The sequence below is a fragment of the Saccopteryx bilineata genome, chromosome 1 (assembly GCF_036850765.1).
Source record: "Saccopteryx bilineata isolate mSacBil1 chromosome 1, mSacBil1_pri_phased_curated, whole genome shotgun sequence".
NCBI classification, from domain to species: Eukaryota; Metazoa; Chordata; class Mammalia; order Chiroptera; family Emballonuridae; genus Saccopteryx; species Saccopteryx bilineata.
In genome coordinates this window covers 79,980,205-80,004,668 of record NC_089490.1, presented here as the reverse complement: position 1 = coordinate 80,004,668, position 24,464 = coordinate 79,980,205, and the positions used below count along the sequence as shown (strand labels likewise).

General features: G+C 50.3%; 1 protein-coding gene across 5 annotated transcripts in view; it reads right to left on the bottom strand.

The window, feature by feature from the left end:
- Positions 1-2,466: 2,466 nt before the first annotated feature.
- BRD1 (bromodomain containing 1) overlaps positions 2,467-24,464 on the bottom strand; it is a 51,252-nt gene continuing 29,254 nt past the window's right edge. For 2 of the 5 annotated variants that reach the window (XM_066254975.1, XM_066254970.1), the window contains exons 8-13: positions 17,859-18,353; positions 6,834-6,969; positions 6,323-6,450; positions 5,219-5,328; positions 4,822-4,976; positions 2,467-3,918 (exon numbers count right to left, since the gene is read on the bottom strand). In XM_066254975.1, coding sequence (XP_066111072.1) covers positions 3,735-3,918; positions 4,822-4,976; positions 5,219-5,328; positions 6,323-6,450; positions 6,834-6,969; positions 17,859-18,353 — 1,208 coding nt within the window. In that variant the 3' untranslated portion in view covers positions 2,467-3,734. Of the gene's footprint in view, positions 3,919-4,821; positions 4,977-5,218; positions 5,329-6,322; positions 6,451-6,833; positions 6,970-17,858; positions 18,354-24,464 lie in introns of those variants that run through there. The other 3 variants (XM_066254983.1, XM_066254990.1, XR_010728928.1) reach the window with 3 other exon arrangements.

Below are 24,464 nucleotides of genomic sequence, written 5' to 3'. Positions count from 1 at the left end.
CTCTTTCAGACCAGCTGCAGGTGAGTACACCTGGGGCCCGAGGCTGGCCATGTCTCCCGTGCGTGCACAAGGGGTTCTAGTGCCAGCTGGAAGCAGTTGGGAAGCCAGCTGCAGCCCCCGACCCACAGCGCCAAGCCCCAGCCTACCCAGATCTCCACATCAGCCCCAAGGAGCCCAGCAGCAGCCGCCACTCTTTGGCTCTGAGGAAATTTCTCAGGCTGCAGGCCAACGATGGTCAGAGGCCAGCGGAGAGACACCCGAAATGCCCAAGTGCAAGGAGTGACCCACTCGGGGCAGCAGCCCAAAGTGTCTGCTTTGTATAAATTAAGACAAATTTCCGTTTGCCTAGAATACTCACCTGTAATAGGCCAAAGCCCACAGATCACACAGAGTGATCTGTGTGCAAAGCTTGTGTTCACAGGAAGATAGGATCACTAAAAAACCCAGAGAGGACGCCACTGACCGACGGCCAAACCTACCATCAGTGGAATCAGCTGGGACTCAGGTCTGTCCTGGGGGTGGCCCAGGCCTGTCAGCACTGCCCACCCACACCAAGCTCATGATCACACTTTAACGTGCATCCTTGCCACAATGTCACTCAGAGTAAAAAAACTCTCAATGAATTAAAAATACAAACATAGGCATGAATATACACACACACACACTTTTTTTTAATTTTTCTTTAATGACTGTTGTTTGCTCATCAAACAGAAATTCAGTCTTTGGTCTACACAAAACCCAAATTTCTGCTGAGTTGAAGGCTGGCTTGGAGGTCCTACCTGACTTCAGATGTTACTTGTCACCTGAAGTCCCACAACCACTGTAGACAGGTCTCAAAGAGAGGGCAGGGGCAGGGGCAGGGGCACCACAGCTGCCACTGTGAACTTGGCTTAATAACAGAGACCTGGCCTCCCTATCCTTCTGGCCCAGGACCTTGGCACACTGTCCTCAAACCTGGGCTGCCATCATGGAACCCACCCTTAGACATCTCTCACCCCCTGGGGATTTCTGGGTGGCAGGTGGAGGGAGCAGTGGTAGGGCCTGGCAGGTCAGGGGCTTTGGGGTGGGAATCCCCTGCTGGGCTGACATGGAAACTCTGGAACCAGGTCCCTGAGAGACTCTCCACTCACAGCAAAAGTGCTGAAATGAAATGAGGTTACAGGACCCGATTCAGAGCAGAGGACACTAAGTGCCAGGTGTAACTTCCCTGAGGTGGGAGCCCAGCACTGGTCCAGAGGGCCTAGTGCACACTCCCCACCCCCATCCCCATGACCTCCCGGGGGAACCTCTGGTCTCTGTAGTCTCTCCCAAATCCACAGGAAAGATCCAAAGTCAGCCCCTCAACCCTGACAAATTGCTTGTGTCTCATGGGCCACAGACGGGAACCTCAGAGCTTTGAGGAATTTTTAATTTTCAGTATCTTGGTGTCTATCACTTTTAAAGACCAAATAAATTATACCCCCTCCAGAATATCAAAGCATTTATTTTTAAACACAAGTCTTGTGTATAAACCAGCACAGAGAATCACCAGACGGTGCCCACACTGAGCCTTGTAACAGCAGTAATCAAGTATTGTGACCAAGCCCCACACCGAGTTTCTATTGAAGTGATGTATTTTTTAAAAGTGAGCTGTGGGTTATAAACAGCTCTGCTTCTCTCCTGTGGCACTGGGGGAGGGGCAGCAGCACCTTGAGTTCAGAGTCCCACCCCCTCCAGTGACAGTGGCCTCCCAGGGCAGGCTGGGCTCCTCAACCAGAGTGCTCCTAAACTGCTGCCTCCAAGGGGTCCCACCACCTCTGCTGGGCACTGGTTCCCCAGCATCCGTCAGGACCCCTTTACCTTTCAAGCTGCCCCTGCAGCCCACCCACCCCGAAGACCTACAGGACCCACTCCTCCAGTACACAGCAGTCCAGAGAGAACCCACACCACCCCTGTACTCAGCCCTACCAAGAGCTTGGGACCTAGGTGAGGGTTGGGTACCCCAACATCGACCACAAGCCAAAGGTAGAGGAAATCTCAAACACCAATGTCAGCATCTCCAACTACCCTGCAAGAGACAAAAATCCACAGGATCCATGAACTCTCTCAAATCACCTGGACTGTGGGTTAGATATGAAACACCCTGTAGGTTGGAGCCCCAGGTGCCTACAGTCTCCCGAGACAACAGGCTCTGCCCCAGGCCAGCTACCCAGCACCTTCCAACTCCCCTGCAGCCTGTCCCAGCTCTGATACACTCAGAGACAAGATTCAGCCCTCCTGATGCCACAGAGAAGCTCGAAGCGTCACCACCCCACTGTCCACTCAGTCGCCATGACAGCACCTTCCTATAGTCCATGGACAGGGTGCACCTGCCACTGCCCCAGGCTTAGGGTGGGCCCTTCTCTGAGCACAGTCATGGCTCACCCAACCGACCTTCTGGGAAGGACCACAGCAGATAGAAAGCGTCTGTCAGACACAAGACAAAACTATCAAAGGAAGACATTTATTTTCAAGTTTCTGTGGAGTTGTTACAAACAACGGAGACTGAAAAGAAAAAAAAAACATTTAAAAATGTCAAACTACCACTTTAAAACAAAATATGATTAGCTAAAATAATAAATAATACCATCCCATGACAATGTTAAGATGAAGGCATGTCATGTGCCTCGATGAGCTGGCGGGGACAGGCTGAGGGGCCAGAACACTGGCCAGCCTCCACTTTGCCCACCGACCAGCACGCTGGGGGTGTAGGAATAAAATGGCCACACTGTCCAAATCTTGACTTTATTTTTTAATATAAAAAAATGCAATTTTGGAAACCCACCCTACCATTTCCCCTAACATAATGCTTTAACCTCTTAAAAATAAAAATAAAGTACTAATTCTATGTACATCACAGGTACCATACAAAATGTATCCAAAGTCTCTATTGCTACCAAAGTGTTCTAAATCAAAACAAGTTACAGAAAGCCCCTCATTGTAAACAAGAGTACAAGTTACAAAACCAAAGAACACAGCCAGAGTCGTTTATACAACAACCAACACGTCCTGCTCCGAAGCAAGTCGAATGTATGTATGTGCCTGTATAAAAATGCATATCAATATACTTTTGCAAATTTATTTTTCATTATAAAGCAAATGAATACATTTTCTACAATAAATAATCTGCTGGGGGGGGCCCGTGGGCAACTGGGGAGGCCGGGAGGCTGGCGGGCGAACAGGGACGACAGGACAGGACAGTAACACCCAGAGGAAGGCCCGCCCAGCCCGCACGGGGCGGCGGAGTGTTTTGGTGATTTGCAGGTGATGTACACGGCAGAAACTTATTTTCCACCTCTTTCCACAAAGTACCATTCAAAATAATGTCATTTTCTTTCTTAAAATACACATTTGTCATCATAAATTTACATCCCATCTTATTAAATAACTGGTACTCTATGTAAAGAGTATGATTTACAAAATTATTAAACATTCAAAAGTCTTTTTAAAAAAAGCTACGGATCAAAGAAAGTGATGCAAGCAGCACCCTCCAGTGTGACCTGTGATGGGCACAGAGTCGTGCTCAAAAGATGCGCCCCCGCCATTCAGAGCGCTGAGACGGGGACGGCTCCATAGAAAACTTGGAAACAAAACCTCCCCCCTCCCTGGGGAAAAAAGAACTAAAGAACTATGCCTAAAATTCAGAATAAGTTAGGTTCTGAACAATATACAAACATGTACAGCTTATCAACATATGGACAAGGCAGGGTAGCCCCTCAGTCGATGTCACTGAGGTCACTGGCCGGCTCCCCGTGCACGCGGCTCAGGTGGTTCATGGCTCGGTCAAAGGCGATCCTCACGGCTTTCCGAATGCTGGAGTTCCTCCCCTCCATCATTTTTAACTTGTCTATCGTCTCATCAATGCCGAGAGGAACCATTTTGGACTTAGGGAGCCACTGCCTGGTTAAAATAAAAAATGAAACAGTGAGAGTCGCTGGCACACCCATCTGTCATGCTCCACGTTATAGTCTGACCAGCGACCCAGCGCCCTCTAGGGGCAGCAGGCACCGTGGCACCAAGGCTGGGAGACATGCTCCTTGGGAAAGCCCACAGCTGGGCCTGGTCAGCCTGGGGACTAGGGCACAGCCTGAGCCTCCCACCACACCTCTGGGGGTCGGGGGCTCAGGGAGGCATGAAACCAGGTGGTCACCTCCTCCTCCATGATTCCCAATGGGCAAACTATGTCCTCAAGGCCCCACCAACTTTACATGTCTTTCCAGAGTAAACACCACCGTGACACACAAACTCAACCCAGCTCAATGGGTGCTTGCGGGCCCTGCACACCCTCACCCCCAGCGGGTACAACACCAGGCACACTGAAGCAGCTGCTTTGCCCTCCAAAAGGCCACATGATCACTCCACACCAAGCAGCCTCGAGTACACTGGGGCTGCAGTCCATAGGGTCAGAGATCTGAAACTGCCTGGGAGCCCATCATCAGCTCAATGAGCTTCAGCCCTAAGACATACTGTCAGCACTCTCTGTGCAGACAGCCAACACGCATGCCACACTAAGAGGGGCCTAAGCAGGGGCAGCTCCTGGCACAGCGCTGGAGTCAGGGGCCCATTTGAGGCCAATGAGTACCAGGTGGACCACACGGGTAAGAGATGGGGGCCTGGCCAGCCTGCAGTGCCCAAGAGGAAGACAAAGCTGTTGGAGTGGAGACATGGCTGGAGTTCAGCACACATTCTCGTTCTCAAGGAGACCCAGCTGCTCACATGCCTCCATGGTTTCCAGGCATCAGAGTGCAAGTATGCCATCTGCACAGACCTGGGGCCCCCACACCACCCAGGCACGGTGCTCACCAGCTTCTCTTGTTGTCAAAAAAGAGAACAAGGAACAGCTTCTCATCCGCCTTGGTCTGCATGTGCTCGCCTATCTTCAGAACATCTAGCGGTGGGGCTGGGATGGTGACCCCATTGTGGTGGCCGGGCACACGTGGCATCTTAGGGTCAATGATCTGCCAGGGGAAAATACATTTGGTCAAATCTGAGAGCAAGCACTGCACCCCAACAGAGTCCTGGGCCTCTCCTGGAGGCTGGTTTGAAGGATCTCTCCCACCCCAACAACCCACACGTAAGTGCCTCGGCAGACACTCACAGGACACCTGTCCCCACACTGCTTGTGGAACAGTTCTGGACCTAGCAGTTCCACTGCCCACCAGCCAGAGCACTGACCCCACACCCGTGTGCCCCGGCTCACCAGGGCAGGGTACGAGGGGTAGCCACTGCACTTGGCCCACACCACTTTCAGAGGCTCGAGAGCAGAGGCCGCAGCATCCGTTGAAATCCACATACTGTTCTGACCCACTTCTGGAAAAAAGAAGGGACGAAGAAGTGAGTGGCCTAGAGGGCACCCAGTGCGAACGACACATCCCAGCAGGGTGCATGTCATCCTCACGCAGCGACCCCCCTCCTGAGACTAGGTGGCCACAGTGCACCTGCCCCTCTGCGGTCACAACACTGCATCACCACAGCCTCACCCCAGGCTTCCTCAACCCCCTTCCCCACTCAAGGGCCTCTGACCTCCTGGTTCTCAATAGCTCTCCCTCCTGAGCCCCCAACCTCTCACCCCCACATGCCGACCTCCAAGAATGGGCCCCCAGTGCATCTCTGCAACTGACACCCCAAATTCAAAATCGCAGCCCTGGCTCCTTTACCTGCTCTGCCCACCTGAACCCTCCTCACTCTATCAGAAGGGAGCCTTGCCGACTCTCAGAACTTCCCTGGAAGTCTACATCCACATCCTAGTGACCAAGGTCCCACCTAGTCCTCAGCTTCCTCTCCACACAGCCCAGAGCATCACTCAGGGTCATGCTATCAGCCACTCCACTCAAACCCCTCCTGGCTGCATCACCCCTCGTCTCTGAGCACCTTTCTGACATAGTCTCCACCTCAACCACACAGTCCAGCTGTTCCCACTGACATCCCAAGCCTCTTCCAGATGCTGAAAGCTGAGAAACCCCCACCTCACAGTCTCACAGTCAGCTACAAATCCCATATGAGCCCAAACATTAGCAGCCTCCAGAGCATCTGACAACCAGACCACTTGGAGCTGAGCAATCCACACACAACGGCAAGCTGCAGGACAGAACTTTCACATCCTCCCACACATCCATGGTGGCTGCCCACCCAGCCCCACCCTCTGGGTTGTCTGCGGCGCAGCATACCTGCCTCATGCCCATGAGGTGTAGCCAGCCCTTTCTGGAAGTAAGGCCAGGCACAGTGTCCATAGTGGGAACCCCCGTCCCACTGTGCTGCCTTCTGGCCAGAGAGAAACAAAAAAGAGGCTTGGGCATCCACTCACCAGCCGCAATCCTGGCTGCCTTGGCGTAGTTTCCATTCTCAATGCAGGAAATCAGTTCACTGCGGTCCTCCAGCGTGTGCCTGCGCACCAGGGCCGGCTTGCCGCGGCCGCACTTAGGAGCACTGAAACTGTCAGAGGAGAAGCAGAGCCGTGTCACAGGGCAGTCCCAGCTGTGGCCCAAGAGCCAAAGCCCCATCCCAGTCCACATAGGGTGCAGCTATGCCCAGAAAGAAAGTGGCCACTGCAGGGCAGGAAGCCAGGCCTGTGCTTGCCACCACTTCAATAAAGGAAAGACATAAGAAAAAATCAAAGTACAAACTATCAATTTAAAGTTTAAACCACCAAAGTTCAAATTTTACAATTTAAAAACTGTATTTTCATGTAGCTGCATTTTCCATCTCTGATTGAGTTGTACAAAACACATTAACATATCAACACAAACAAGTGCCCCGATCAGCAGGTGTACCCCAGCCCCCCCCCCCCCCATAGGATGCGAAGCCCATGTTCCCACCTGGCATCGCAGAGCGGACTGCTGCTGGAGGAGATACTGGATTCGGAGGCACAGCGGCGCCGGGGCGTGGCTTTCCTCCCAGGGGCACTGCCCAGCTCCTGCTCACTCCTCACACCCCCAAAGCCATTGGTGAGACCTGCAACAGACACCAAGCACCTGAGCTCAGGGCCAGAGCCAGCTGCTCCAGGCACCATGTACCCTTTGAACTGGAATCTGTTGTGTGTCCCATGTGCACAGTCCAACGGCACAGTGGTCACCAGCCCAAACCTCCCAGTACTTAGCACAGCACTCACGGCACAGGAGACACACAGCACTTGTGCAACAAGACACGGTGACAAACCACAATCAAGCTAGCTCAGAGGACACTGGTCTCTAGAAGGTGCTCTTCTTTAAAAGCCAAGTGTTAAGTGGCTCCACAAAGGCAAAGAAAGGGCAACAGTTATTCATTCCCAGATGGACAGAACCACACACCTGCCCATCAGGTACACAGGGGACAAGCCATGTCTGGGTCAGGCCTCTCGCAGGCTAGGCCACGTGGAGCCCTCACTGAGGAGTGAGACTACCGAGAGTGGCTTCACACAGGGGAACTTCAAGTGGAAACAGAAACTCTGAATTTTAAGAAAAACCTTCTTTCAAAAGAAGAGTTAACAAAAACCTCAAAAACACTGAAACACTAAAATAAACACTGGCACCTGGCTAACCTCGTTGGGGAAGCTGAGGGCTAGGCCTGTGCCGCTCCCCAGGAAGCCAGCTCTCACAATACAACCTCATCATCTAAGTCCTCAAGAAATGCTTTAGTCAAGGCCAATCTCAAAACTGAACCCTTGACCTTCCTCCCAAAAAGTCTGACTTCTGTGCCACTGAATATAAATAGTACACTGGCCAATCCCCTACCACCAACGTCAGGCCTGAAAGAAACCAGGTGAAGACTCCTCACTCACACAGCCTGTGTCCAAACAACGTGGGCCAGCCTGGCTCCCTCCCATACGACACCTACAGGACTGTGCGTCTGTTTTTCTAAAAATGAATCAATCCCATTCCTCATGCTTAAAAAATTAACAATCCATTTCTTTAAAATGTTTTGAGGTGGGCGGCCAGATTACAGGACTCTACAACCTGCTCTGCACGGCAACCTCATTTCACTGCACCTCACAGACACTGCGTCTTTACAAAGTGAAGGTTGTGCAAGTGAAGGCCTGCATCCGGCACTATCAACACCATTTTCCAGGCCTGTGCTCAGTGAAATTCTATTTCAAGCCTTGCCATTGTTATCACATTGTCATGGTGATCTGTGTTCAGTGATTGCTGATGTTACTACTGTAATTGGGGCGCCACAACTGCACCCACAGGAGACGGCGAACTTGCCTGTGTGCTGTCACTGCTCCAACGACTGACCCTCCCCGTCTCTCTCCCTCTCCTCGGGCCTCCCAGTTCCCTGAGATACAATATTGAAATTCAGCCAATTAATATCCCTGCACTGGCCTCCAAGTGTTCGTGTGAAAGGAGGAGCTGCATGTCTCTCACTTTTACATCAAAACCTAGACATGATAAGCTTTGTGAGGAAGGCATGTCAAAAGCCAACATAAGCTGAAAGCTAGCTCGATCTCTTGCACCAAACAGTTGGCCAAATTGTAAATGCCAAGGAAAAGTTCTTGAAATTAAAAGTGCTCCTCCACTGAACACACAATGGTAAGAAAAAGAAACTGCCTCATTGCTGATACAGAAAAAAGTTTCAGTGGTCTGGACAGACGATCAAACAAACATTCCCTTAAGCCAAAGCCTAACCCACAGCAAGGTCCTAAGGCTCCTCCACTCTGTGAAGGCCGAGAGGAGTGCGAAGCTGGCGGAGGCTGCCGCTGTCGGGTGAAGCAGAGCGCTGAGCAAGAGGCTGCAGCAAGCTACTCAGAAGATGCACTGAGATGACTACTGAAGGTGGCCACTCTGCACAACAGGCTTCCATATTGGCAGAAGAGGCCATCTAGGACTTTCACAGCTGGAGAGGAGCCAGTGCCTGGCTTCAGAAAACAGGCTGGCTCTCTTGCTTGGGGGTCATGCAGCTGGTGACCTTAAGTTGAAGCCAATGCTCAGTTACCATTCCGAAAACCGTAGAGCCCTGCTGTGCTCTATAAATGGTAAGCAAAGCCTAGATGACAACACAACTGTGTACAATACAGTTTACTGAACAACTCAGCCCACCCACCACTGAGACCTATTGCTTACTGACAATGCACCTGCTCACCCAAGAACTCTGATGGAGATGGACAAGATTAATATTGTTTTCATGCCTTTCTATAGCTCTTGGATCAAGGAGTCATTTTGACTTTCAAGTCTTATCATTTAAGAAATTTTTTTTTTTTTTTTTTTTTAAGCGAGAGGCAGGGAGAGACAGGAACATCGAGCTGTTCCCATATGTGCCCTCACCAGGGATCGAACTGGCAACCTCTGTGCTTCAGGACAACACTCCAACCAACCGAACTACCTGGCCAGGGCAAAGAAATACATTTTGTAAGCTCTACCTGCTGTGGCGATTCCTCTGATGGATTGGGGCAAAATAAATGGAAAAGGATTCACCACTCTAGATGCCATTAAGAGCTTATGGGAAACTTCTTCCCATAATCACAGAAGTTTGGAAGAAGTTGATTCCAGTCCTCGTGGATGACTTTGAGGGGTTCAAGACTTCAGTGGAGGAAGTAACTCCAGATGTGGTGGAAACAGGAAGAGAACCAGAACTAGAAGTGGAGCCTGGCCTGGCCTGTGGTGGCACAACAAATGGAGAGCCGACCTGAAACACTGAGGTCGTGGGTTAGAAACCCTGGGCTTGCCTAGTCTAGGTACACATGAAAAGCAACCAATGAACAGCTAGAGTGAAACAACTACTTCTCATAACCCCACCACCTCCCATAACATCAATAAAATATTTTTTTAAATGTGGAGCCTAAAGATGGATGGCACTGAGCTGCTGCAATCTCAGAACTTGAACGGATGGGGAGGTATTCATGGATGAGCACAGAAAGTGATTTCCCAAGATGGACTTCACTCCTGGCAAAGATGTAGTAGTGAGGATGGTGAAATGACAACACAGGAATTAGAATGTCACATTAACTTATTTGATAAAGCAGCAGCAGGTTTGAGGACTGTCTCCAACTTTGAAAGTAGTTCTTAGGCTCTGGCCAGTGGCTCAGAGGCTAGAGTACCAGCCAGGCGCATGGACATTGGGTATGATTTCCAGTCAGGGAACACATGAGAAGCGACCATCTGCTTCCACTCCCCTGCCCTCCCCCTTCTCTCTCTCCTTCTCTCTCTCTCCTCCTACAGCCAGTGGCTCAACTGGTTCAAGAATTGGCCCAGGGTGCTGAGGATAGCTTGGTTTGGTCCGAGCATCAGCCCCAGACAGAGGTTGCCAGGTGGATCCCGGTTGGGGCACATGCAGGAGTTTGTCTATCTCCTCTCTTCTCACTTAAAAAAACAAAAACCAAAAAACCCTGGCTGGTTGGCTCAGTGGTAGAGCATCAGCCTAGCGTGTGGAAGTCCTGGGTTCAATTCCCAGCCAAGGCACACAGGAGAAGCATCCATCTGCTTCTCCACCTTTCCCCCCTCTCCGCTTTCTCTCCTTTCTCTCTGTCTCTCTCTTCCCCTCCCCCAGCCAAGACTCCACTAGAGAAAAGTTGGCCCAGGTGCTGAGGATGGCTCTGTGGCCTCCACCTCAGGCGCTAGAATGGCTCCAGTAGCAACGGAACCAACAGCCGAGATGGGTAGAGCATCGCTCCCTGGTGGGCATGCCGGGTGGATCCCAGTCTGGCGCATGCAAAAGTCTATCTGCCTGCCTCCCTGCTTCTTACTTCAGAAAAATACAAAAGAAAAAAAAGAAAGAAAGTTCTGTGGGTAAAATGCTGCATGCTGTAGAAAATTGTTCATGAAAGGAAGAGTCCAATGATAGAAAAAATTTCCCTGCTGTCTTATTGTAAGAAATTGCCACAGTCACCAACTACCACCAAGCAGCCATCAACATCAAGGCAAAACCTTCCACCAGCAAAAAGATTACAGCTTGCTCAGATGCTTGTTAGCATTTTTTTTTTGCAATAAAGTAGTTTTAATTAAGGTATCTACATTTTTTTAGACATAATGCTATTAAACACTTAATAAACTACAGTGTAGTATAAACATAGTTTTTACATGCACTGGGACACCAAAATATTCACGTGACTCACTTTATTGCGTATTTGCTTTATTGTGGTGGTCTGGAACCAAACCCACAGTATCTCCAAGGTGTGCGGCACTTTCTGTATTTCCTCAATCATATGACTTACTTTTTAAATAAAGGAGATGAATAAACCTTGATGGCAGCTAAGAAATAAAAATGCAGAAAGTATATGAGTTTGCTGCTCACTGAACAGAACAAAGCTATGCATTTTCTTTACATAAATTCATCAGACCAGTGTTTTTCAACCGCCAGTACACAGACCAGTCCGCCAGAAATTTTGTGCCAGTCCACAAAATCATTAACCACCCTGATGTCGTGTGGAGATTACAGACCCAATGATCTTAGCCAAATTCACTTATGCTTATGATGATTTCTGCCTTAGCAAGCCCCAAAATAATTCTATTTTCTCTGGTTCCCAAGTGTAAAACGGTAGAAAGCCACTGCATTAGACAGCTTGCTCCATTTCTGCTGGACTTTAACACTGGCTTTAAGAAAAACTTAGTTCTTTTCATTTTAAAATTAACACATTTTTATAAGCAGTAACTGCAGACTGCCAGGTGTTACACTCACTTTGTAATCTGACATTTGTGAGCAACTACCAAACCACATTGAAAAAAGCACCTGAGCTGACACAGGAGAGACACCTCGCTTCTCGTCACCCCCTTAGCATAAGAAGCATAAGAGATCTGACCTGAACCCTACTCCCCTGGGAGAAACGGGGAGAGCATCTCCACCCAGAGTCTTCTAGGGCAACAGTGCTTAGGAGGGCACAGAATGCACTGTCTGGAGACACAGGGATCCCCCAGGAACAGAGCAACCCACAATTCAGTAAGTCAGAGATTACCAACCCAGCCCAGATGGATGGACAGACAGATGGGAGTCTGGTATGCAAGATTTATTTGGGTCTGAGAAGGGGCAACAGTCACATAGGCACCCGTCTGGGCCCAGTATCAGCAAGACTACAAGACCACCGCCTAGACCCTTGGGGGAAACCCCAGACAGGATTCTCCGGACTTGGGCCAGATCCAGGCACACCTGTGGCAACAGTCCTCTCAACAAGGACACATAGCCATAAAGTCACTCCGTGCAATGTCAACACGGTACTGATGGCCTCATCCTGCATCTAACTTCCCAGGAACTCCAGTCATGTCTTCGCCTCCTCTCTGCAAAGGAGCTGACTGTATGCCTTTCCAGGCAAAAGGCTGGGCCCAGACCAGGAAGTCTCTCTAAAAGAGTGATGGGCGAGTCTCCCCCATCTGTGATAGGGACATGGAGGTACCTGGGAAGAGCTCCAGCGAGTGATGAGCAGAGTCAGTGTCTGCGTTGCCCCTTTGGGCCCTGTGGCAGGTTGGAGCCTGCAGAGAAAGCATGAGGAAGAGCAGGCGGCGCCATCACTGAACAGAGCTGGCCAAGGGCAGACCAAGTAAGGTGCGTAGCAGAGGTGAGGCGTCCAAGACAATGGAAACCGGCACCAAAACACGGAGTGAGTCCACACTGATGTCCAGAGGCAGACAATGTGCTAGAGGACAACCACCTAACATCAGGCTGCCAGGTGACACTAAGGGAAACGAAGGGGACATGTGGAAGCCTCAACCTTTCCACCTCTCTAAGGACAGAGAGGACACACCGGTGTGACAATCCACAAAGTTTTTCACGTTACCCATGAAATGTGAGTGGGCACCTGTCACTGTCACTCTCCCACATGGGTTCCCTGTGTAAACCCTTCTCTGCTGCTCAGGACACTCACCAGGCTATGCCTTGGAGACTCTGCAAGGACATAAAAGGACACTCAGTCAGGCAGGTCCTAAAGGAGTGCAGAGAGCGGGGTCCACCCTTCAGCCCAAGCCCACACATCAGCCATGTCCAACAGAGCATATGCTCAGCACAATCGCAACAAGAGGGATGTTTTGAATGCTGAAAGTCAAGTCAGTATGCTATGAGAATGAGACAGGGTGCCTCAGAAACAGGCCAACGTTCTCCTGCACAGAGGCTACATTCTCCCCAGAGCACTTGAGACTGTGCCAACACCCAGTCTGCCTGTGGTCACAGGAACTTCTTAGGAGACAAAAACAAAAAGAAGACCTCCCCTGCCCCCAAAGGCCTGACCAAGCAGAGAGGTGTGCTGGCCCAGCTATCCAATCCCGTCCTGGTCTTTCTAGAGCAAACCCAGGCCACGTGCAGAAGAGGTACCAGATGCCCCTTGGGACAGATAAGGCACCTCTTCAGAGAAAGCTCACTGAGGTTGGACCTCCGTTCCAAATGGCCCACATGGCCAAGCAAAACAAAGTCCATACCTGCCACACCCTCACTAGGCCTTAAAGAACCTTCTGGATGGCAGCCAGCAAGAGGTAAAGCAAAGAGTAGGCTGCGGTCACTACCGTCCACCTAAAGCCATGTGCTGTGAACACCAGTGCTTCACCCAAGCTGCCACGTAGCTCCCCAGCATGACGACATGGGGTCAAATGTGTGACCAGCTTCAGAGGCCAGCAGGCACAGTGACCGCACTCAGCCTCCTGAGCCCATAATCTTGCTCACATGTTTTATTTTTACTGTTGAAAAGAGAATTTCATGTAGGATGCATGTTTCAATCTTTCAATAAAATCACCAAAACACAGCAAATTAGATCCCCATCACCCTGCTTGTGCCTAGACCAGCTCCATAAAGACACCATGGCAGTGGAAGTGCACAGAGGATGCTGGGCACAGAATGTTTCACGTCTCTCAAACAAGGCTTCACTCATTGCAGTGGCACTTGGTGTGGTAACCAGAGAGACGAGCTGGGGGACAGCCAGGAGGAAAAGAAGGAAAGAGGAAGAGGAGAAGGTCAGGCAGACAGCAGGGACACAGATGCTAACAGCCATGGGTCTTCCAGGTATGCCATGTGGAACATGCAGGCCATGTCAGGCCCAGTGCTGCGCCTGTTGAGGAGGGAATCAGAATCTGTCCAGCGAGTCCTCTGTGGATGCAGGAAGCGCTATGAGCCACTTGACTGTAAGGCTCACACCTATCCACAGGGAGAGCCAAGGCGGCATCCCAGCAAGGTAGTTCCTCCTGGGGTGTGTGGCTCTAACTTAACAGAAGGGAACAGGTCTGTGCTGGTGTTAGTGTTTTTGTTTCGACAGTAGCTGGACTGATGCTTCCAATGTCATCCAAAGAATTACATGGAATACAAGGGTGCAGCAATCTCTCTGCATTTCAAAATGACCACTTAGCAGAACTCCAATCCAAGCTGAGTAAGAGAAAATAATTAGGATCCAAAGAGTGAACTACCCAACATGTTAGCAGTTAAAATGAGAACCTAGAAAACAGTGAAAAAGTCATTTAGTCTGACAGAAAACATAACAGACCAGCCTCTGCCCTGACCAGCCAAGGCCACTAGAGTCCCTCTCTCTCTGTCCCTCACACACACACACCCCACCATGTGCACAGCAGGAATCTCAAGAGAAGAGACAAGTTGTACAAACGTTCCAGCCTGATGGCTTATCGTTGAAAATAAGTTAGTGGTCACAGAAGAAATAATCTAGGAGACAGTGCAGCTCCATGGGACAGGACACCAGGAGCAGACTCAGGTGCGCTAACCCTTCTTGAGGTCAAGAAGCAGCACACATCTCCACACGGGCACTTTCAACAGAGCCCACAGGGGCCAGTGTCTCAGAATGAATGCATCAGTTTTTACTCTAACTTGGAAATCCTGAAGTGCGCGGTGGAACCCAGAGAACTGCCTACAAGGCAGGCAGGGTACACAGATGAACGTGTGGGACGACTGGAAGCCCAGAGTGTTTCAAGTCCAGACTGCGAAGGCTGCAGCTCAGAGCAAGGAATCCAGGTGTGCAGAGCCGCAGGCCCAGGTGAGGCGAGGCCAGAAATGGATGGTGGGCAACGTCGCTGGCGCTCTGCCCACACGCTACTAAGGCTCCCTCCCGGGGCGCACAGGGGCGTGAGGCCTCGTCCTGTGTCCACTGACTCTACTGTCATTCTGGAATAAGAAAGCAGAGACCTGTGTTTCAGTCAGGATCATAGGACGCAGACTCTCCTCCAAGGCCCATCACCACTTGCAAAACCCTCCACTCAGAGACAGAAAAGCAGGAGGGGGGGGGGGGCAGGTTATTTTCTACAAAGGACATCTGGTGAGTGAGTGCAAGAGCACCCCAAAAGCCATGACTGAAAGGCTGGGGAAACCTCACCAACAGTCAGAGGCCCACAGTTGGCAACAGCTCCAGCAGGACCCAAAGTGTCAGGTAAGGGCCACTGCAGGGCCAGGCCAGCTACTTTTGAGACACCAGTTTCTCAGTGGGGTTCCTGACCAATAGCGCCCTGCACACACAATGCAGACAGGGAGGTCAGAGGCTCCAGCATGTGGTGGGCGCCCCAGATCAGGGAGCCATCTGCCAGGGCCTGGCACCCTGAGCTAACTGCCAAACAGGTACACAACACATGGTGACTCCCCTCCAACTGCTAACTGCAAGGACTTCTCCTCAGAACACTTAGAAAACGAAATCGCAAGCCTTGGCCAGTTGATTCTGTGGATAGTGTTGGCTCAGCATATGGATGTCCCAAAATCGATTCCCAGTCAGGGCACACAAAAGAAGTAACTATCTGCTTCTCATTCGCATCCCCTCGACTGGTTCAAGCATGGTCCCAGGCACTGAGGATAGATCAGTTAGTCCAAGACTATCAGTCTCAGGCACTGGGGATAAGCTCAGTTGATTTGAGCATCGGCCCCAGATGGGGGTTACTGTGTAGATCCCGGTTGAGACACCTGCAGGAGTCTGTCTCACTATCTTCCCCTTCTCTCACTTAAAAAAGAGAAAGAGAAAGAGCAAGGAGAAGGGGAAGGGGAAGAAAAGAGAACTATACTACATTTCCTAAGTGCACTAGGAAGGCCATAGCAGAGAAAGGAAGTTCCCAAGTGCTAAAGAAAGCACAGTAACTTGACCTACCACCTATGAAACACTGAAGGTCTGTATTAGAAGTTCAAATTTTTAAAAATTATTTAAGAATTCCAACTTGAGCCCTGGCCAGTGGCACAATGGACAAAGCATCATCCCAGAGCGCCAAGGTCACTGGTTCGATCCTGGGATCAGGGCATGTATGAGAAGCAATCAACGGGTACACAACTAAGTGAAACAAGCTGATGCTTCTCTCCCCTCTCCCCTCCCCATCGCTCTCCCCCTCTCTCAAATCCATAGGGGAAAAAAAAGAATTCCAACTTGATATAAACCCATCAAAATAAAAGGGGCCCTGGCCGGTTGGCTCAGCGGTAGAGCGTCAGCCTAGCGTGAGGAGGACCCGGGTTCGATTCCCAGCCAGGACACAGGAGAAGGGCCCATTTGCTTCTCCACCCCTCCGCGACACCTTCCTCTCTGTCTCTCTCTTCCTCTCCCGCAGCCAAGGCTCCATTGGAGCAAAGATGGCCCGGGCGCTGGGGATGGCTCTGTGGCCTCTGCCTCAGGCGCTAGAGTGGCTCTGGTCGCAACATGGCGACGCCCAGGATGGGCAGAGCATCGCCCCTGGTGGACAGAGCGTCGCCCCTGGTGGGCGTGCCGGGTGGATCCCAGTCGGGCGCATGCGGGAGTCTGTCTGACTGTCTCTCCCTGTTTCCAGCTTCAGAAAAATGCAAATAAATAAATAAATAAAATAAAAGGGGACATAAATAGAGCTTTTCTATAAAGTTAATTCCCATGTAAACGTTTCCTACATGTTAAAATGAAACTGATAAGAAGTTACTCTGGCAACAAGAAAGATGGTCTGTTGAAGTGTAGGACGGGCACCAGAGTAAATACCTACTGGACCCATCCCTCCACCTCAACGCCTCAACCACAGATGGATGGGTGCAGGCAGGGGACCGCCCTCTGCCCCCAACCTGACTCTGCCCTGGCAGGTTCTAGGCTGCAGCCTCACATCCTCACAGCTGAACTCGGGAAGCACCGACAGCAGAGTGGCAGAAGAAAGCACACTATTCTTTGCAAATAACAGACCAATCAGAAACACAGACCAGGAAGATAAGAACCCATGGGACAAACATGCCTCCAGGAGGAGGTGTCCCAGTCAGAGGCAGTACCTCCCAGAAGCACAGCCATCAAGGAGCCAAGCGGATGACAACAGCCCATCAGCATCAGCAGACACTTGCACTTTGGTCCTGAGACTGAGGAGCTGGCTACAGAAGAGCTCAGGCACCCCCCATCCTGCTTAGCCCCTGGGATCCCATGAAAAATCTGATGACCAAAGGTACATGTGGCAATCTCTCAGTTAACTGAACTAATTTAAGTTATAAAAGCTTACCAGTAAATAAGAAACACCTTCAAATGTCATTTTAGCAAGAAATAGTCATTCACGTACTAACAAAGCGACACAGAACAGTGATAAATATCAAAAATTTCTTTAACTGGGCAAAGTGCTACATTCAGCCTAAGGATGGTACCCAGGGCCCATACTGTCCTCAGAATGGAACACCCCAGCACACTGCAGACCAGAGCCCCATAGCATCACCCCAAAGCGTGCCCCTTCCGTGAGCTCTACAAGCCAGACACAGCCTGTCCCATGCCACTAGGGTACTGCGCACAAAATGAGCAACTCCAGAGCCCCTCCTAGTATATAACATAGGGGAGGAGCAGCAGGACCGCCCACGCCAAACCAACCATGATGGCACCCCTCAGACCTATAAGCTAGAACTTTTCAAAAAATAATGCACCATCTGTCTTCTCATCTGGAAATTAAGAGAACTGTGGACAGTAAACTGAAACACCACACTTGGGCAGCATTCCCGATGACTACGCCAAGACCCCAGAGAAGAGAAGGGTGCAGTGAGGATGCCGTGGCATTTACCTGTGTCCAGGCGCTTTCCCGGGGACCCCTCTTCCACCTCGGAGTCGCCGCAGGTGCTCCGCGACCTTTTTCTTGGCTGCAGAAGAGTCTCCAACCTCGGAAGGACTACAGACAAAAAGGTTTTGGTCCCTAGCTGAGGAGAAGTTGGCTGGGTTTCAGTGTTCTTGGCAGACTTTGGGGGGCTTACACTTTTCGATTTGCAGAAGAGAACAGAAGTGCGTCTGTTTACATCGCTTGCTGGCTCCGCCACCGCGGAGGCCGCCGCCGGCGCATCGCCACTACAGGCGAGGGTGGGCTCTGCAGGGTGTCCGATTACCAGTGCGCTCTGAGTGCAAGTGCTATGTGATTCATTATCAAATGTGACTCTTTTGAATAGTTTACTCTGCTCTGGGTTGAGTTCTACTGGTTTGAGGGTTGGTGGTTCTGAATTAGTCTCCGAGTTTGAAGGAAGAGGTAATGCATCTGATGGTTCAAGTTTAGGGGGAGATTTATCTCCTGAAAAAATTATAAATAAAGTGATTTTTGAAAACTGGTAATTATAAAATCTATTATAAAACTTACTATAAATGTGAAGTCCACCAAAATACTGATTCAATTAAGGAAACAAAGCATCACACAAAACTGTCTGCAGGCAGTGAGGGGCCTTCGGATCACACGGCGTGGTCTCCCTAACCCCACAGGATGAGGCACCCTGGTCTCTCTGGAAACAACCAGGAAAGATGACTTCACATTGGCCAACATTAAACACATCATTCGAGTGCATGACAATTGCTGCAATCAATAATTCACTTACCTTGAGGAAGAAAAAATAGTTCACATAACTAAGGGTCTAACTCAGAATCCTCACATCATCCTGGCCTCAGCCAGAGCTGAGCACACAGAATCAACACTTACACCTCATTTCTGACAAGGGTTTCCTATGTCAATGCCAAAAACAGGCAGTGCTGAGTGGCTGTGAACATATTCAAGGAAAGGAGGAGAAACCTCCCAACTCAGTTCTCAAAACACACTAGCTTCTAAAATGCTACAATTTAAGTTCTTTTTTTTATCTGACTTTTAAAACCTTTTAAAACTTCCTAACATAAAAACAAGAAGTCGAAAACAACAAGGAGCCAAGCTTAGCACTCAGCACTGGAAGCTGCTCTGCCTGAGACTGGCCCTGGAGAGGAGGCCCACAGAGACAGACCAACTGGCCATGTGCAAGGTCACACCTGCTGGCATGAGCATGCAGTTTCTTTCTGAGCAAGACTAACTCTGGCTACAGGATGTGTGACCTACAGCCAAGAGGAACCATTTAAATGATCCTAAGTGATATTTATTACCCAGGTACAGTTTTTACTGTATGAACCCTGCAAAGTCCACCAAGCCACTTGAAAGGTGTTAGGTTAGCACTTTAATCTCAAGTTCATTTTGAAAAAGAAAATGATGCCTGACCAGGCAGTGGCGCAGCAGATAGAGCATTGGACTGGGAGGCGGAGGACCCAGGTTCAAAACCCTGAGGTCCAGCTTGAGCGAGGGGTTGCTGGCTTGAGTGTGGGATCATAGACAAGACCTCATGGTCACTGGCTTGAGCCCAAAGGTCGCCAGCTTGAAGCCTAAGGTCGCTGGCTTGAGCAAGGGGTCATTCACAATGCTGCAGGCACCCCCCTCCCCGGTCAAGGCACTTATGAGAAATCGATCACTGAACTACTAAGGAGCTACAACAAAAAACTGATGTTTCTCATCTCTCTCCCTTCTTGTCTGTCCCTATCTGTCCCTCTCTCTCTCTGTCAAAATTAAAAAAGAAAGCCCTGGCCGGGTTGGCTCAGCGGTAGAGCGTCGGCCTAGCGTGCGGAGGACCCGGGTTCGATTCCCGGCCAGGGCACACAGGAGAAGCGCCCATTTGCTTCTCCACCCCTCCGCCGCGCTTTCCTCTCTGTCTCTCTCTTCCCCTCCCACAGCCAAGGCTCCATTGGAGCAAAGATGGCCCGGGCGCTGGGGATGGCTCTGTGGCCTCTGCCCCAGGCGCTAGAGTGGCTCTGGTCGCAACATGGCGACGCCCAGGATGGGCAGAGCATCGCCCCCTGGTGGGCAGAGCGTCGCCCCTGGTGGGCGTGCCGGGTGGATCCCGGTCGGGCGCATGCGGGAGTCTGTCTGACTGTCTCTCCCTGTTTCCAGCTTCAGAAAAATGAAAAAAAAAAAAGAAAAAAAAAAAAAATATATAAAAAAAAAAAAAATTAAAAAAGAAAACGAAAAAGTGCACATCTACCTCAGAGCCCACGCTGGAGAACTGACCACAAGGGGCTCAGCCATCTCAGAAATAGCCGAGGTCACACCTTCCACCTTCAAATGCCACGCCAAGCTTGTTAGAACACCAGTCACACAGGTGAGTCAAATACTGAGGGAAAAAGGCTTCCCAACCAAGAGCTGTCACAGAAAACAGCATTCCTCAAGGCTACTGTGGCAGGCACACTCACCTGGTCTATTGTGACACCTACAAGTGGGAAACTAATTCACAGGCCACAGTGACACTTGGCTGGTGACAAAATTCTTCCTGCCACTGTTTAAAGTCACTAAAAAACTTAATAAAACAGCATTTACAAAGCACAAAAGAACACCGCGCACGTGGGCAGAAGGGACATGCAGAGCTCCTGATGAAAGTTTTCTGCTAACGCACCAAACACAGGACAGGGACACAGCTGCAGGCCTGTCCATTCCCTTCCCCAGCAGACCCTCTGTTGATTTCCTGCCTCCTTTTCCTCCCTCTGGCCTGTCTCTCAGGCCCCCACATTGATTACTCATCCTGACCATTACACCTCTGCCCACCATGGTCTCTGCAGGGGTCCACTCAGTCCTGGCCTGGTAGGCCTATAGAGCACCCCCTGCCCCTCCCTGGCTGGTCCTCCCTGCTGGGTTCTCCATCGCACAACCAAGCCCCTCATCAGCCATCTTCAGCCCACCCCTACTCAAAAGCCAACCTTATCGCCAGGGCCCACCCAGTCCAACAGGGCAACAGAACACCAAAACTTCATGTCGCTGGCAGCTCATGTGAGGCCCCAGACCGCCACAGTCCACATGCTCTCTCCTCTCTCTCATTTGATACATCCTTCCCCTGGTTCATAGTAGCCCCACACACCAGGCGCAACCCCACCTTCCACCCACAGATGGGTCTGCTCAGCCACCATCCCTGCTCTGCAGTTGGGCACCCACTGCCAAGGCAGCTCACAGAAACATTTTTAGGGCATTGAGGGGGCAGGCAGATGAAAGGCCACAGTAAAAAGCAGAGGATGCTCCAGTGATCAGGTGCAGGGCCCACATAGACTCACATGCCTGGTGAACCCCAAGGCTGCAACACTGCACCGGTCAGGCAGAGCCTTGCTGTCCAGCCTACCAACAGCGGGTGCCTCACCAGGACCATGAGTGGAAACCTCACTGGACACTAATATACAAGTAAGAAAGTTATTTTAAAAAGTCAGTGCCTGCAAACAGCTACATGTAATTAAACTATGAGAAGATAAAGCTCAATGACCTTCTAAATCAGGGGTAGTCAACCTTTTTATACCTATCGCTCACTTTTGTATCTCAGTTAGTAGTAAAATTTTCCAACCACCCACCGGTTCCACAGTAATGGTGATTTATAAAGTAGGGAAGTAACTTTACTTTATAAAATTTATAAAACAGAGTTACAGCAAGTTAAAGCATATAGTAATAATTACTTACCGAGTACTTTATGTTGGATTTTCGCTAAGTTTGGCAGAATAAATCTTTATAAAACTTACTATAGTTAAATCTATCATTTTATTTATACTTTGGTTGCTCCGCTACCGCCCATCATGAAAGCTGGAACGCCTACTAGTGGGCGGTAGGGACCAAGTTGACTACCACTGTTCTAAATTAAACTTGATGCAACTTTAAACATAAAAATCAAGCTCTGGCTGGTTTGCTCAGTGGTAGAGCATTGGCCTAGTGTGTGAATGTCCCAGGTTTGATTCCAGTCAGAGCACACAGAAGCACCCATCTGCTTCTCCACCCCACCTTCTCACTTCTCTTTCTTTCTCTCTTTCTCTTTCCTTCTCACCTCTGGCAGCCATGGCTCTATTAGAGCAAGTTGGCCCCAGGCACTGAGGATGGCTCCCCGGACTCTGCCTCAGGCGCTACAAAAAATGGCTCTGGTTGCAACAAAGCAAGGGCCCCAGATGGGCAGAGCATCATCCCCTAGTGAGCATGCCCAGTGGATCCCGATTGGGGCGCCTGCAGGAGTCAGTCTCTGCCTCCCCTCCTCTCACTTAAAACACACACATATAAAAATCAGCATCCTAAGTTCCACTCAATGGAATGTATCACATTCACAAGATGGCTACAAAGCCTTACCCTGGGATGCCTGATCTAGAGAAGCTGCTCTCGCCCTGGCCAGGTAGCTCCATTGGTTAGTATCATCCTCAAACGCAGAGGTTGCCAGTTCCATCTCCAGTCAGGGCACATACAGGAACAGGGTGATGTTCGCACAAGGCGTGTGTGTGTGTGTGTGTGTGTGCGTGTGTGTGTGTGTGTGTGTGTGTGTCTCTCTCTCTCTCTTCCTTTCCTTTCTTGCGAAAATCAATAAACATTTAAAAAAATAAAGCAGCCTGACCAGGCGGTGGCGCAGTGGATAGAGCATCAGGGACGCGGAGGACCCAGGTTTGAGACCCCAAGGTCGCCAGCTTGAGCAGGGGTTCATCTGGTTTGAGCAAACCTCCAGCTTGGGCCCAAGGTCGCTGGCTTGAGCAAGGGGTCATTTGGTCTACTGTAGCCCCCTGGTCAAGGCACATATGAGAAAGCAATCAATGAGCTACTAAAGTGCTGCAACAAAAAAAATGATGCTTCTTATCTCTCTCTCTTCCTGTCTGTCTATCCCTATCTATCCCTCTCTCTGACTCTCTGTTCTGTCAAAAAAAAATAAAATAAAGCAGTTGCTCTTGGGGCCCACCTGCCATTCCGTGTGCTCACACATATTCAGCCACAGCTGTACAACACTTCACATACCTGGTCGCCAACTATGCTCATCAAACGCTTCCAGAGCAAAGCCAAGAAAAGCTCAGGAACACTACAGCATGATGCTCGGCCATTCCCAACCCAGTACAGACTGCATTACCACCCCCTCCACCGTGCACGCGCACACACACACCTCACACCACATGGGAGTTCTCACAAACATGACAGGATCCTCGCCTGCACTAGAGGCTGTCATAATATAGCACCAGCACAGCACACCCTGCTGGATATACTAAACAGCAGGCCTGAGGACCCTCCAGTGAAAGGCACAGCTCAGTCCTGAAACAGTGAGAAGGGATCAAAACATGACCTCAAACCCCAACAATCAAAAGCAAAAGCTCCATTCTGAGACTCAGTGACAACACCCCTGCCCCACCCCACAGCTCGCTGCTCTCCCAAAGCTGCCTGTCTTCATTATTCAGCACCAGCCAGTCCACTGGAACCAAACTGAGGAAATGAAGAAAATAGGCCTCTACGAGCTGCTGACTGCACACAGGGCAGGTGACATGGGAGCTGTGACATGCCACCTCCAGCTCTCACTGAACCTCACCCAGCTCCACAGTCACCTCAGGAAACAGCCCCAAACTGGACCGCAACACAGACCAGGAGCTGAGACAGCCACACAGTGCTAGAGCACTGTCCCCAAACTGCAGAGCCTGTGTGACCTGGATAGGCCTGCTGTCTCCGCACCTCAAGGGACTCAGAGAGACGTCCCTGGGGACACGGAGCACAGAAGACCCCCTCCTTCAGAGCAGGTGGCTCAACAGAACTGACAGCCACCATTACTTTCCTGTCCTTCAAATGGAAAGCACATAAACATAAAGTTACAACCAAAACAGCTCATGATGTTAAGAAATTACTACTTTAGGTGAAATAACATTGTTGTGAGACCTGTGCTTTACAGCAGTGGTCCCCAGTCCCCAGGCCACGGACCGGTATTGGTCCGTGGGCCATTTGGTACCGGTCCGCAGAGATAGAATAAATAACTTACATTATTTCCGTTTTATTTATATTTAAGTCTGAATGATGTTTTATTTTTAAAAATGACCAAATTCCCTCTGTTACATCCGTCTAAGACTCACTCTTGACGCTTGTCTCGGTCACGTGATACATTTATCCGTTCCACCCTAAAGGCCGGTCCGTGAAAATATTTTCTGACATTAAACCAGTCTGTGGCCCAAAAAAGGTTGGGGACCACTGCTTTAGAAGACTCTTGGCTGTGTGCCATCTAAGTGAATGTCTCTGCAGGAACACAGACATTAGATTCTGGGTGTCTTCACCCACACTGATAGAATTATCTAACCACACCCCACTCCACCAGAGGTCCCCTGCTTCTTCATGGAGGGTGCCCCCACACTGGCCTTCCAGGCTGCTTTCCTCTCCATCCCCTTTCCCCTCTCAGCTCAAAGTAAAATGCCCTTTCTGTGCATTTGGTCATTTTAACAAAGGTGTACATTCCAGGTGATTCCAGGCCATCCTTCACTTCAGATCTGTTTAAATGCTTCCTTTAAAATCCAGATATACAGAGTAGCAAAAGTGGCCTTCTGAGGAACCAGAACCAAGTGGGGACTGCCTGCCACTCCTTGGGTGGGGACT